The sequence below is a fragment of the Dasypus novemcinctus genome, chromosome 12, assembly GCF_030445035.2.
Source record: "Dasypus novemcinctus isolate mDasNov1 chromosome 12, mDasNov1.1.hap2, whole genome shotgun sequence".
Taxonomy (NCBI): Eukaryota; Metazoa; Chordata; class Mammalia; order Cingulata; family Dasypodidae; genus Dasypus; species Dasypus novemcinctus.
The window spans coordinates 100,160,925-100,176,043 of NC_080684.1; the positions used below are offsets into that span (position 1 = coordinate 100,160,925).

General features: G+C 37.7%; 1 protein-coding gene across 19 annotated transcripts in view; it reads left to right on the forward strand.

Annotated features, from left to right (window-relative positions):
- Window positions 1–15,119, forward strand: part of TNRC6B (trinucleotide repeat containing adaptor 6B) — a 283,298-nt gene that overhangs the window by 232,867 nt on the left and 35,312 nt on the right. For 7 of the 19 annotated variants that reach the window (XM_058309150.2, XM_012526634.3, XM_071218708.1 and 4 more), the window contains 6 exons: window positions 946–1,104; window positions 4,887–5,062; window positions 8,310–8,384; window positions 9,488–9,533; window positions 11,189–11,337; window positions 12,393–12,554. In XM_058309150.2, the coding sequence (XP_058165133.1) occupies window positions 946–1,104; window positions 4,887–5,062; window positions 8,310–8,384; window positions 9,488–9,533; window positions 11,189–11,337; window positions 12,393–12,554 (767 nt within the window). The remainder of the gene's footprint in view (window positions 1–945; window positions 1,105–4,886; window positions 5,063–8,309; window positions 8,385–9,487; window positions 9,534–11,188; window positions 11,338–12,392; window positions 12,555–15,119) is intronic. The other 12 variants (XM_058309155.2, XM_071218711.1, XM_058309156.2 and 9 more) reach the window with 3 other exon arrangements.

The window sequence follows — 15,119 nt, forward strand, 5'->3', positions numbered from 1 at the left end:
TTTGAAACTAGGGAGTAGATGTGGCTCAAGCAGTTGAGCGCCTGCTTTCCACATGGGAGGTCCCGGGTTTGGTTCCTGATGCCTCCTAAAAACAAAAAACAAACAGCAAGCAAGAAAGGAAAAAACCAATTTAGGGGAGCCAATGTGGCTCTGTGGTTGAGCGCCAGCTTCCCACATACGAGGTCCTGGGTTCAGTCACCAACCCCAGTACCTCAAAAAATAAAAAAATAAAAGCTTTGAAACTGTACAGATTAGCAAAATGTAGTAAATTAAAGAATCTCAGCCCTAGGCAGTCTCTCCACAGGTAATCTTTTAGGAGTAGTGTCTCATTCAAATATTTTGTTAATACCTGTGGGAAAATATTTTAATCTATCCTTCTAAAATTTTCCACAATAGGGATTCTGCTATTTACCTGTGTGTCTGTCTATTTATCTATCTATCTACTATCTGTCCGTGTATATATATATATTTATATATGTAAGCTTTCCATATTAGCACATACAATTCTGTGTTTTTGTTTTATAAATAATATTCATTTTGTGGATGACCTATAATTGATCCAATACTTTTTTTTTTTTTAATTAGAAAAGTTGTGGGTTTACAAAACAATCATGCACCAGTCCCCTTTTGATAGACAGTTAGATTGCCTCCAAATACTCTGCTAACATTGATGCAATGGATATTCTGACATGTATGTGATTTCATCTCCTTGACAAGTTTATCTGTGGTATAATTTCCTAGCACTGGAATTACCGGATCAAAAATTAGGTGCATTAAAATTTTTTTGAAGTAATGTCACCAAGGTGCCCCCCATGAAGGTTGAAACTAGTTTATATTGCTACCAGCAAAATATAGAAGTGCCTCTTCTTGCCCTTCACCCCAACTAGACATCACACTGTTTCATGTAGCAAATTGTTGTTAGAGACACATTTCCTTTCTTTATAGTCTGGAGCAAAAGCACACCACCTGCTCCAGATAATGGTACTTCAGCTTGGGGTGAGCCAAATGAAAGCAGTCCCGGGTGGGGCGAAATGGATGATACAGGAGCATCGACCACAGGCTGGGGGAATACACCCTCCAACGCGCCAAATGCCATGAAACCTAGTGAGTACACGGGGTTTTTGTTTCAAGGGATTCTGTGTTAATTTGAGGGGTCAGACATTTTGGTGAAGGCTGTTGAGTGTTGAGACTGTTGTTTCAAAGACAGTCAGGACCTTGAACCTTAAATAAATGGTTTATAGCAAATGGTGAGTGACTTGACTTGAAATATATTAGTGTTTAAGTGAAAGTCAAAAGATAATTTTGTTTGTTTTTAGGAGTTAAACCAGGGATTGAACCCAAGACCTTGTCCATGAGAAGAAGCTACATCTGCTTCCCGGTTTAGTTTGTTTTAAATTAGGTTTATTTTTTTATTGTAATTTTTTTTGCTGAGAGTCTTTAAATATGAGGTCCGAGTTGTTCCTTTCATCCTAAAAATGAGGAATTGGCAAGTATCACTAAAGGCTCTGTTCAGCTCCCCTATTGATTTAAATTTTTAAGGCATAATAAAAAAAACAAAACTGAAAAACAGGTACCGTCGGGATCCAGCTTATAATCCAAGGTATCCCCAAAGAGGGACTCTCTATACCTACTATTTATCCACATAATAATCCTTTTTTTTTTTTTTACACTTTTTAAATTAAAGTTAATAGATCGTAAAAAATGTTACATTAAAAAATATTAAAAACATAAGAGGTTCCCATATACCCCACTCCCCACCCCCCCCATCGTTTTTGTAAATTGTATTTTTTTTTAAGATATACACATCACAAAAAAAAGTTACATTAAAAAATATAAGAGGTTCCCATATACTCCCCAGCCCCCCCACCCCACTCCTCCCACATCAGCAACCTCCTCCATCATTGTGGTGTACTCCTTGCACTCGGTGAACACAGTTTGGAGCACTGCTGCACCACATGGATTATAGTTTACTCTGTAGTTCACACTCTTCCCCAGTACATTCAGTGGGTTATGGCAGGATACATAAAGTCCAGAATCAAGATTTTGATGTGGTACTTTTTAGCCTAACAACTTGGATTTGTTTTGCCCATATGTATTTTGCATTCCCATACTTTTGTTAGTATAATTTAAAATAAAGTCTCCTGGGTTTTAATGTGGAACATGGTTTCCACTACCCAGGGATTTCATCCTTCCTTTTGTTCTTTCTTTTTCACTCTTCTTATACATCCATCCACACAGGAACATTAAGGTTTTTTGAACCCATAAAATATTCTTTCATTTGAATTTTTTAAATAAAGCATGTCACGCTTCTTCCTAATTGTTGGAAATCAAAACTATGCTTGATCCACATTAGTAGTCACAGTAATTTGCAAAACTGTAATTGATGCTATGGAGTGTCTTGTTGGATGTTTCTAGAACAAAAGATACCATTTCAAGTTCCATTTTCACTTATAGCTTTCTCAAAAATATTATGACATCTATTTTCTACCATTTAGCAGATTTAAGGGATTGTCCCTATATATAGATATCTAATTAGAGAAGCTGTGATCTTACCAAACAATCATGCACATGTGGAATCCCCATATAACACCCCTCCACCAACACACTACATTGTAGTACAACGTTTGTTAGAGATTATGAGATAATAGCATCAGACTGTTACACTAACTATGTTCAGTAGAGTACATTTGGTGTATTTTTTCCATACCACCCTATTATTAACATGGTACATCTTTGGCATTGATGCAAGAATATTGTAGTATTGCTGTTAACTGTAGTCCATAGGTTACATTAATTGTATTTTTCCCCTGCTTTTCCACATACTTACCACCTTGAAATAGTGATGTACATTTGTTCTAGTTCGTAGAAGGATATTCTTGTATTTGTACTATTAACCACAGTTCTCGCCCACCTCTGGGTTCACTGTGTTACTCAGTCCTTAGATTATCCTCTAGCTTTCTTTGAATTGATATTTACATCTAAGGGGTTGTCTTTTGATTTAAATGATGTGGTCATATCAATGCCTAATATTTGAACAAAAATTAAAATCCCTTTGTGAAGTTTTGTGAGAGTATAGTGCTATACAAAGAAATATGATCTTAGCTGTATTCTAGAAATTCACACTTGTGCTTAAGTAACTTGAATGAATTTTTAAAAGGGCAAATCCTTCCACTTCATAATTTTCACTTGGTTGTGTCATCATGTGACATATCATCCAGTTGCCTAGAAATAGATCCAAAACGCTGTTGGAAGACATTAACCAGACCCTTGGCACAAGGAGTACCTCCAGGATGTTTATGCATCTTTCCCAACCTCAGGATCACCTTTCTTCCATCACAATACCCTCACTTCTCCAAATTCTGAAAATTTCTTTTCCTCTTCAGTTTCTTTATAGTTATAACTAATGCCCTTTCTCTGTGCAGTATGAATGTGTAATGCACATAGGAAGGGACTAGATTACCACAGACTACCAATTGATGCTGACAGTTAACGTCATTTTCTCTAGTCTGTATATATCTTAAATTTAATGTTACAGGTCCCATGGTTAAAAACTAGAGCCTTCTTTTTTATCTTTCCTATAAGAAAGCATTAGTTAAATGTTCAGCTCCCTTTCTCTAAAAGAAGGTTTACCTGAATGTGGTTTTCGTAAGGGTACCAGTATGGTATTTGTATTGGGTTTCAGTGGTACTTCCCATGGTAGAGGGAAAGCATCCCATCCCTGCCACTTACTGCCCAGTCAAAAAGCCCCTTCATGGAGGGGCCGTCAGACTCACTTGGACTTTGTTGGGGCTGAGATGCCATTAAAAAAATCAGCTGCCCTGTGCGTTGTAGCACTTGCTGGGAACCTAGGTGGCTATCATAGGCCTGTTCCTAGAGAACAGTCATAAGAGAAAAAGCCTGGAAGAGCCACTTCTCTGGCTGCAGACTTCATATAAAGCTATGTAAATCAAATGACTTCCCCTTCCATAATTGTCCTGCCATTTGGTAAAGTGAAGGTGTGGTAGACTGGAGGTACTAGAAAAGATAGTGGATTTCCTCTTCTTACATTACTTTATGTAGCATCTTTCTGTGAGAAACCCTTCACTTCCATGCAGTATTTTTAGAGAGAAATTAAGGAATTATTCCAACCTGCAAATTAAAGACCTTTGTTGAGAAGGGGTTGTTGGTAAAATAGACTGTGGATACTGACCTCCTCCTTCCTCGAACATTAGAGCCCACTTCTCCGACTTGTCTCTCCTCCTCCTTTCTCTCCTCCATATCTCCTCTTCCTGAAAAAACCCATTGCTCACACAGTGTCTTTGCCTAGGATCTCTATAGTATTTAATAAATATCAAGGACATAGATCTCATAAGTTACAAGTTTCCAAAGCTACACATGGATTTTGGTATTCATCTTATAAATTTTTCTCTTTTTTTCATCCTCTTTTTTCCTCCACTTCGTTCAAAGAACAAATACTTGTTCTTCTTCCTACCTCCTGTGATATGAGATATATACAACAATAATAAAGGGAGGGTACAGCTGAGAACTGTGCTAAATCATGCTCGTTAAGAAGAATAGCTTTCTCTTACTTGAGAAATTTAATTTTTTATAAGTAATCATAAGTTCTTCTCAATTTTGGAATACCTATGAACTTGGTGTAGGGGGAAAAGCATTGAACCAGAAGTCAGGTCTTGATTTTGTGGTTTGTTAACTTACTCTGTGATAGTGAATCTTTGTGGATTTCAGTTTCCTGTTCTCTAAAATATGAATAATAATATTTGCCTCGCCATATAGATGTAGTAGGTAACAATTACAAAAATATTAAAATACTGCATCTGCAATGAGTTATTGTGGTTACTGTTAAATATAGCTATTGCAAACAATCGATTGATTCTTTCCGTAAACAGATTCCAAATCTATGCAAGACGGCTGGGGGGAGAGTGACGGGCCAGTGACAGGAACTCGTCATCCCAGCTGGGAAGAGGAAGATGATGGAGGAGTCTGGAACACTGCCGGCTCTCAGGGAAGTGCTTCCTCCCACAACTCAGCAAGCTGGGGACAAGGAGGAAAGAAACAAATGAAGGTAGTTGACTTAAGAAATGACTGAACTTGCTTATTCATTCTTAGAAGGAGAACTGCTAATTTTTTAATGGAACAAGTGGGATAGCTGGAGTCCTTAAGATTCTTAAAGTAAATAATTGTGACCTTGAAATCTTGAATTGCAGAGCTTTTACAGTGGGTAAAATGAAATTTTCAAAGATGAGAGGTTGTTTTTTTTTTTTCATTTTGAGTTTCCACATTGTCATAATTCTTTGGAAACAGTAAAGGTGCACCTTGTAAGTGCTTTTGCCAAAGACATTCTTAGACTCACTCTCCATGAATATGCAAAAAGAAACCAAAGTAAGATGATACTGGCTTCTCCCGTGGCCATCAACATAACTGGGTTGTATCTAGTTTGGGAAATTCCAAGGCCTGAACCCTTCTCCCAACAAAGTGAAGTACCAGTTCATAATCCTGCTGCAGGTAGATGATATATCTACATCCTGTACTACCTTGTATTATACACTTTTCACTTTCCATATCTTATAACAACTCAGTTTCTTCTTTGAGTTGCATAATTTGATGAGGACTTTGGTTTTTAATCTAGAACAATAGTCTTAGAACCACCCTCTTCAGCAAAAGCACTGTTTTCATTCCAGCCTTTCACTGGACAAATAAATTTGTGGAAATAAGAAATGACACCCATATATGTAATTTCAACATGAGGTCTATGAAATACTCCACAGCTAATATTCTTCCAGGTTTCAATGCCAGATGCTGTTCTTAGAAAGTCGTCAGGTGCCTACTGAGGGTTGTGTTTCTGTATCCCCTTTGCCTGTAGGATATTATTTTTGTTCTGAATACCTTAATCTTCTCTTATAATGAGATTATAGGTTGTTCCTACTAGAGACATTTTTCTTTAGCCGTCATTTACAAGTTTTACCTCTTTAAGGACTTGTTATTTCCTTACTCTAGTCACAAAAGGAATTATTCAGTAAGCTTTTTGACTTTTTTTTTTTTTATTGTTCTCTCATGTTCTCTAGTGTGCGTTTGGCTTTCTTTTGGTTATTTACAAATTAACAATCAGATCAAACTGAAAGACAGTACAGATGGGAAGCGGTCTTGGCCCAATGGATGGGTCGTCTGCCTATCACATGGGAGGTCCGCGGTTCAAACCCTGGGCCTCCTTGACCCATCTGGAGCTGGCCCATGCACAGTGCTAATGCACGCAGGGAGTGCCGTACCACGCAGGGGTGTCCCCCGCATAGGGGAGCTTCACACGCAGGGAGTGCGCCCCGTAGGGAGAGCTGCACAGCGCGAAGGAGAGTACAGCCTGCCCAGGAGTGGCACCGCACACGCGAAGGGCTGACACAACAAGATGATGCACCAAAAAGAAACACAGATTCCTGATGCCACTGATAGGGATGGAAGCAGTCACGGAGGAGCACGCAGCAAATGGACACAGAGGGCAGACAACTTGGGGGGGGCTGAAATAAGGGAAGAGAGAGAAATAAATAAATAATAAATCTTTGAAAAAAAAAAAGAAAGTACAGAATACTGCTGATGGAAAGGAAGCAACTGGGTGACGAGTACTTAATATCCCATTCAGGTAATAATGGATTTCATCAGGAATTGAGCTTTCAGCTCCATGAATAATAAATAGAGCCTTTCATATGAAGGCTGTTTTGACCTTAAAACCTGTAACTAAACTTAAATGCCTCATCACTTTAAAGGATAATGAAATTGATTGAATGATTCATGAAACAACGTGGATGAATCTTAAGGACATGATGTTGAATGAAATAAGCCAGACAGAAAAGACATACCATATGACTTCACTTATATGAAATACTCAGATGAAGAGAACTTCGTAGAGACAGATGGTGGTTTATAGGTTACCAGGGGCAGGAGGAGGGAGTTATGAAGCTTAAAGGGTGAGTACTTTCCATTCAGATGATGTAAAAGAAGGGGTCAGGAAGCGAATGTGACTCAAGTAATAAGGTCTCTGCCTACCATATGGGAGGACCTGTGTTCAATCCCTGGGGCTTCCTGGTGAAAAAGAGGAAGAGAAAGCGTGCCTGCGCAGCAAGCTAGTGCCCATGTGGCAAGCTCAGTGCCCATGTGGTGAGCCCACGCGAGTGCCCGCGCAAGTGAGTCACACAGCAAGATGATGACTCAACAAAAAGAGAGGCAAGGGGAGAGTCAAGGAGACCAGGAACTAAGGTGGTGCAATTGACAGGGAACCTCTGTCCACATCAGAGGTCCCCAGGACCGAATCCCAGTGAATTCTAGAGGAGAAAGATGAGAAGAGAAGACAGAAAGAGAAATAGATAACAGAAGATCACGCAGCAAATGGACACAAACATCAAAAACGGCAGGGCAGGGGAGGGGGAGGGGAAGGAAAAGGAAAAAAAAACGGTTTCATGCTAGTACAATATTGTTATTATAATTAATACTACTGAATTATATACTTAAATGTGATTAAAATGGAAAATTTTTATTCTATGTTGGTTACTATGATAAAAAGTTTTTAAAAAGTTAATATGATAAGTATCATCACAACACATTTTTACCTGTAGAATGCACAAGGATACAAGGCCCATCATCTCTTGCCTCTGACATGTCCCATCCTGGTTCTGCCTGCCATCTCCACAGAAGGAAAAGTGAAGCTAATGATCAGCGCTTGTTGAGAGGAGAAACTATCTTGTCCACCCCACCCCCACCTCCTACATCTTATGTGTGCACACATGTACACACACACCTCTGCCTCTTTACTAGGTATCTTTCCCAGTGTGAACCAATGCCCTTTATTCTATAAGGTGCATAAACAGATGAAAAGGCTACATGAATAAGTTCTTCATTGCATCCACAAAGAAAATAAGACAATTTTAAAAGGCTCCTTTCCAAATAATATGCAATGTCATCATTTTCCTTTCCTCTTAAATACAAACTAGCTTGGGTTATAAGGAGAAGAGCCTGCTGAAAGAAAATATACTAGCATACCAAAAAACGGTAATTTAGAAAATCTAGTATTTGCTTCCTTCAGTTTAAAAAAGATAACACTAGCTGATTATTTTTTTCAGTTACTTCTAGTTGAGTGTATTGATTACTATAAGAATGAAAGCATAGATATAACTAGATAAATATCAAAATAACAGCAGTTGAAGAAGAATAGTTAAGGTTCAAAAAGACAAGCTATTGGTTCTACATTTTCGGTCAGCAATTAACTCAGATATGAGGTTGAAAAGAAAATAATTTGGTTCTGAGGTTACACTATTTTGTTTCTGTAGTGCTCACTAAAAGGAGGAAACAATGATTCATGGATGAATCCTCTTGCCAAACAGTTTTCAAATATGGGATTGCTGGTAAGTTTCATTTTTCATATCTGTAATGTATCCCAACTTTAACACTAAGTACAAATTTTAGGACCACTGCCACGTACAACACAAACTTTCAGATTTAGAAACCCGTAAGCAGTATTCTTAATCTTTTGGATTAAACAATATTTGTTCTCTCTTCCCTCCCTCCTTAATTGAAATACTCCAGAATTTAAAGATTTGGCTTTAAATTTGTAGTCCTGTGTCCTTTTCTCTTAGTAGGAGGATAGGGAAGTACCCTAAGCACTACTGTACCAGATTTTAATACTACATATATATATACACATATGTATAAATATATATATATATTTTTAAAGACAGCAACAACAAATTAACCAGAAAAAAACATTTGGGCATTAATTACATGGGGAACTCTTATAGGATTTTAAGGTTCTTTATCTCTTGGGAACATTGTGGGTACACCCTGGCCCTGGTTGCCAAAAGATGAATGACTTAACTTGGCTGCACATTTCAAGATTTGGTAACTTGACAAATCACGAGAAGAAGTTGTCATCATTTGGCTGCCACTCGTGGAATTTGATCCAAGGCTATTTGGAACTTGTGGACAGGGGTTTATTTCTTCAAGCAGCTGTTCAACTAGTACTCTGTCAATAGATTTACTGAAACATTGTATATGAAAATTGAACTTAAGAAATAAAGACATCAAAAGCAATCAAAGTTGTATTTTTAAAAAAATAAAAACTAGTCTTAAAAATATGTTATTGGGGAGTGGATTTGGCTCAAGCATTTGAGTGCCTCCTTCCCACATGGGAGGTCCAGGTTTGGTTCCCAGTGCCTCTTTAAAAAAAAGAAAACAAAACAAAAAATCCAACTGGGGAGCAGATGTGGCTCGGTGGTTGAGTGTCAGCTTCCCACTCACAAGATCCTGGGTTCAATGCCTGGGCCCGGTACCTAAAAAATATATATATATATTTATGTTATTGTCTTCATTCCTGTTTACTGTTCATTTCAAAGTACTTGTAAAGTATGGGAATGCCAGTAGTGAGAAATGGCTCTCCCATAATGCCGCTTCTTTTCTGATTGAAACATGTACATCTCTAATCCGCTCTTACCTGTTCTTTATTTTTCAGAGTCAAACTGAAGATAATCCAAGCAGTAAAATGGATTTGTCTGTAGGTGTGTATTACTCTACTGATGGTAATGTAATATATGGACATTAATACTCTGCTCAGTTTGAGTTGGGATGGGTACAGTTCAATAGATATTTGTTGAACACTTGCTCTGTGTAAAGTACTGTGTTAAATAACTGTAAGAGCCAGGAACATAATGTAAATGAGTCATGAGTGCCAGGTAAAAGAAAATGGGAAGTAGAAGGCATTAGTGAACTGGAAATCATGTGCCAGCTAGAGGAATCAGCCTTGTTCAGCTCCTACCAATTATTGCCATGGAAGAATGCAGGCTCAGCATTGCCAGATCTTCTTGTTTTTCAAGAAAAGGTAGAAATGCAGATTTATATTGAATCCTGATTTTTTAAATACTAAAAACTAATTCAGATTTTTTAAAATGCTATGTGGGGAAGTGGACTTGGCCCAATGGATAGGGCGTCCGTCTACTACATGGGAGGTCCAAGGTTCAAACCCCGGGCCTCCTTGACCTGTGTGGAGCTGGCCCATGCGCAGTGCTGATGCCCTGCCACTCGGGTGACCCCCGCGTAGGGGAGCCCCACGCGCAAGGAGTGTGCCCCATAAGGAGGCGCCCAGTGTAAAAGAAAGTGCAGCCTGCCCAAGAATGGCATCACCCACACGGAGAGGTGACACAGCAAGATGACACAACTAAAAGAAACACAGATTCCCGGTGCCGCTGATAAGGATAGAAACGGTCCCAGAAGAACACACAGCTAATGAACACAGAGAGCAGCCAACAGGAGGGGTGTGGGGGGGAGGGGAGAAAATAAATAAATCCTAAAAAAAAAAAAAATATTATGTGAGCCCAAAGAAAATAATGTCGGTATTCTTGCCAGATACCCCCCAGGTTGCCAGCATTGTCTACCATAGGATATTTCATTATTGTCAAACTTTCCCTTTGCAAGTGGTAGGAATGCAGTGCCAGCCCTTAAGTTGCAGGGTTTTCCAGTAATGTTGCTCACCCTAGATAAAAAGACAAGAAGGAAAGCAAACAGTCCTGGATGGCAAGGGAAGGTAGTCTCTTATCTGTGATGTTATTTAATAGGAGAATAACTGAAAAATAGCCTTCCTGGGGCACTGATCATATCAGTGTACAATAGAAAATTGAAATAGCAATTGAAAGAGTTATAAAAGAAAAATGGGCTTCATTATTGTATCTAGGAAACTATGTCATACAGCCTTTCATATATGATGTGGACACATCCTCTCCTGAGTTCAACTTCAAGTTCTAAATTTTAAGGCAAGATCTAGTCCTCTTTCGTCTTTTAATTTTCCCAATAACTGTTTTTCACAGACCTATGAACTACTAAAATTGAAAGATTTTACCAAATTTGCTTCTAAGTTTATCAGCTGCTGAAAGAGACTAATTTCTCTCACTGAAGACATTTTAATTTATGAGCAAGGTGTATTCATCAAACACATCAACAGCTAGTACAAATTTTTTGGCCACATTTTTTTCCAGGTTAGCCCAGAGAACTCTACATGTGTCCTAGGGAGGAACAGCCTCAGCCTGAACCATTGAGAACTCTTCTGGTCTCTTCCCTAAAGAGGAGAAAGAGCTTATACTTGGCACTCCAGGGAGGATAGTGGGGCAAGTCCCTTTTGGTCATTTGATTCTTGAAATTTTTACTTTGTGCTATTTTCCAGGGAGCCTTCCAGATAAAAAATTTGATGTGGACAAGAGAGCAATGAATCTCGGGGATTTTAATGATATCATGAGGAAGGATCGATCTGGGTTCCGTCCACCTAATTCCAAAGACATGGGAACCACAGATAGCGGGCCTTATTTTGAGAAGGTGAGTTGAATCCTGTTTTTAAGAGTAGTAATTTATGAGTACCACATAGATTCCCTTTTGTCTTTTAAAAACTAAATTAATGAGCAAAACACAAACATCACAGGCATTTAAGTAGTGACATGAAAGTAGTTAATGTCAGTAGGTGATGATGCAGGAGCTAGGCTCACCTGTCTTTAGGAATGAGTATTGTGAAGAAGGGCTGATAAGTTTTGAAAAATTCTTGAAGTTGGCAGGGGTAAATGGTCTGACTTTTTTACAGTGAAGAAAGTACACGCTCAAAATGCATAGTAAACTTGTAGAACTTTATTCTGAATTTCTTTTTCTCTGCTACTCTGCAGCTACAAATCATTTTGGGATTTTATACAAATATCCATGTCTTCTAAAGTTTACCTTCTGGTTTTGAAAAGAAGATCCTAAACTTTCTCTTTTGCTATTTCTAAAAGAAATCTTTTGTTGTCCTTCATCATTTTCCCAGTGATCTGTATTTAGTTATAGTGGTATACTTTTCAAATTTTCAACCACCCAATTTAAATGGCTAACATATACCTATTTGTTTTGACTTTTAACTTTTCTAGTGGAGCAGGTTGTTCACTGATTTAAAATACCTATTTGCAGTATTCCTGGTGTTCAGAAAACTTAAGTTAAAAACAAAATTTTTAGATTTGGCACATTTTTTTATGTTACCAATGCTGGTATAGACAGCAGCATATTCACAATAAGATTGCTCTGGCTTCTGTTTCAGCAGCCACATAGTTGGAGTAATCAGTATTAGATGTATGAAAATAAAGTGTCTGGCAATTTGTGTCTTACCGTAATGGACAGAAGGTGTCACTAACTTAGAGGGTAAGAAAAATATATATCAAAGTAGATGATAGATGGTATCTCTTGGGCAGAGTATGATTGATGATTGTGATCAGATCCAAAATCCGTCCTAGTTTGTTGCTAATGCACTCTGACTCTATTTACTTTTCGCGTTTCTCTCTTTTCCCTCCTGGCATTCTGTTGCTTCACTAACCAACACTCATTGTGATTGGCTAACTACTACTGCTTTTCAGCTGACTTTGCCTTTCTCCAATCAAGATGGGTGCCTTGGGGATGAGGCTCCCTTCTCCCCTTCTCCCAGCTACAAGCTGTCTCCCTCTGGTTCCACACTACCCAACGTCAGCCTTGGAGCAATCGGCACAGGGCTCAACCCCCAAAACTTCGCTGCTAGACAAGTAAGGAGGCCTCTCAAATTTATAACTGCTTGGCTGTGGCCTTGCCTTGGCCCTGGTCTGCAGTTTATTGCATCATTTGTCTGTCTTGGGAAATTTGTTGATTACTGAATGCACAGAATGATGTTAAGTATAGGTTTTAGTTCTTTCAGCCCATAGAATCCATTTCTCCATGTCTTTCAAAACAAATTTTATTTTAAATCTTTTTTTTGTCTTATTTTTGGTCATAAGGTCACATTTAATAAGTTAACTAGTAACTGACTTAGGAAAATGTTAAAAAGGTTAAATAGGTACCTTTTTATAACCTAATGTAGTAAAATATTTGCTATTTTTAACATTAGGTTGAATGGCACATAATACTTTTGAGGTCTTTTCATTCTAATAAAACTGAAAATTCAAAAAACAGCAAAACTAATAAGATTAAGCATCAGAGGGTTACAGCATTTTAAAATCTAATGTCTTTAAGCTTAAAATATGATAATTACCCAGAGAAAGGTAACTGCAATGTAAGATAATGACGTTTTGGGAGGAATAAATAATGCTCAAACTTGACAGTGTTTCATTCGGCCTGGAACAGCTTCTTTCCTAGGGTCAGATATGGTGGTCCTCCAAGGAAGAGCTGTGCAATAGAAACAGAATTGGCAGGGCTGGTGGAGTGATGCCTCCTCACTTTCCTGGGACTGAGGCTAATGTAGCAGGGTTGTGTCTCCAGCCACAGGAGCTCTTATTGTAGTTTATGCTTTGGAAACAAGGAATTTGGAGTCACAGTTCATTGTGATAATGATTCCAAAGTTGACTGCTCTCCTACCATAGTTTTATGACCACTCACTTGTCTTTACAGTCTTTACCTCATCCACTCTGTTTTCATATGATGATTTTCGCATATAAACTACAGGAAGATATAAAACATCACCTTTTCCCTTAGTCTTCAAGTTGCATATAGGCCTTCCAAATGCTTTCTAATTATTGCCTTAGAACATTTTTTTAAAACTGGATTATGTTATGTCCATGTATCCAGATTGGTTATCTCTAGATTGGGACTTATAGATGATTTTTTGTTTTCTTCTTTATATTTCACTGTTTTTAATTAATGCTTTCATGAAGAACATGGATATATATTACTTACATAAACAGAGAAAAACAGTTTTATCTGTGTGTGAGGGAGGGCTCTTTATTTTGCATTGAGATACAGAAAATGTAAAATAGTCAAAAAACTCTTTTGGTTAATGGTGATTATAAATGTGAATCCAGGGCTACATAATTATCAAATGCTATTGGTACATTAACTTTAATATACTAGAATAGCACAACTAGGTGCACCGGACTCTAAGAAAAGGTCATTCTTCATTTTTAATCTGTGGATTGCCCAAAGCCCAATAGGTTGGTACACGTGTTCTACCCAGAAATGACCTGCTTTTTTTTCAGTCTGTTTTCATAGTGTAAATGTACTGTATTTCATAATTTAAAGTAAAATAAAGTGTATGGTATTGATTTGCCAAATTACAGAAGTTATCAGTCAGTTGGTAATTTTGTTTTTAATTTACATACTTTTCTGTGTTAAATATTACCAATAACTGTGAGGGCTCAGGTTTCACAAAAGCCTCCCATACAACCATAAAGCTTTAGAAATAGACAGATAAACCAGCATTAACATATATGCCATTTTGATTATCATTTTCCTATTTTCTAAATATAATCCAAAGAAAATGTCAGGACCTAAATTATTGCCACTTAAACTGTCACTGTGCAAGATAGCCGCATCTGAGCCAAGGAGATTATCAGCTTTCGATGCTAAAATCCCATATTAAAATATAGGGAAGGAATGGGAAGTGGTTTGTCTGTTTGTTTGTTTTGATAGACTCCTGTTGGCTTACTTTACTATTATCCATTTCACATAGAAAAGTGCTTTGTATGACTTTAGAGACACTTGATTATGAAAATCTAAAACCTTTGGTGGAGGGCTAGGCATGGAATCAATTTACTGTAAATAGGAAAGTAGGGTGAGGCTTTACAAAAACAAAGGAAAGTAAATTCTTTTGAGTACTTATCAACAGAAAGGTTGAAATTTAAAATTACCCTCACAAAGCTGTTTTGGACCTGTCAAAACATGGATTCTGCCAAAGACTTTAACTGCTGGAAACCCTGCCACTTATAAAGACCAGTCCATGAATAGTTGGTATCTAACAACAAGGTCATTACTTTAATAGAAAAGTATAAGTGAGAAAGATCTTAGCATATTCTCAGTGAAATTAATGATTTCTATTTTCCTGAGAATGATCAATAACCAACTTCAAACTACCACAATCTCAGAAAAGTTAGAGCTAAGCCATTGCATCTTAAAAAGTGAGAGTTTGATTAGGAAGACCAGAAAAGTAGAGATGCTAGATTTTCTAGGGCTAAAGGTCTTTTCATGTTTAAACAGTTTTTTGGGAGACGTAAAATTCATGGTGGATCTTTGATTTTCTTTTATGAGATATACAGAGATTTTAATTGCCCTTCCACCTTATGTTCATAATCATTTTTATTTTCAAAGTTCATAAATTTCTGACAGCAGTTCCATAATCCATT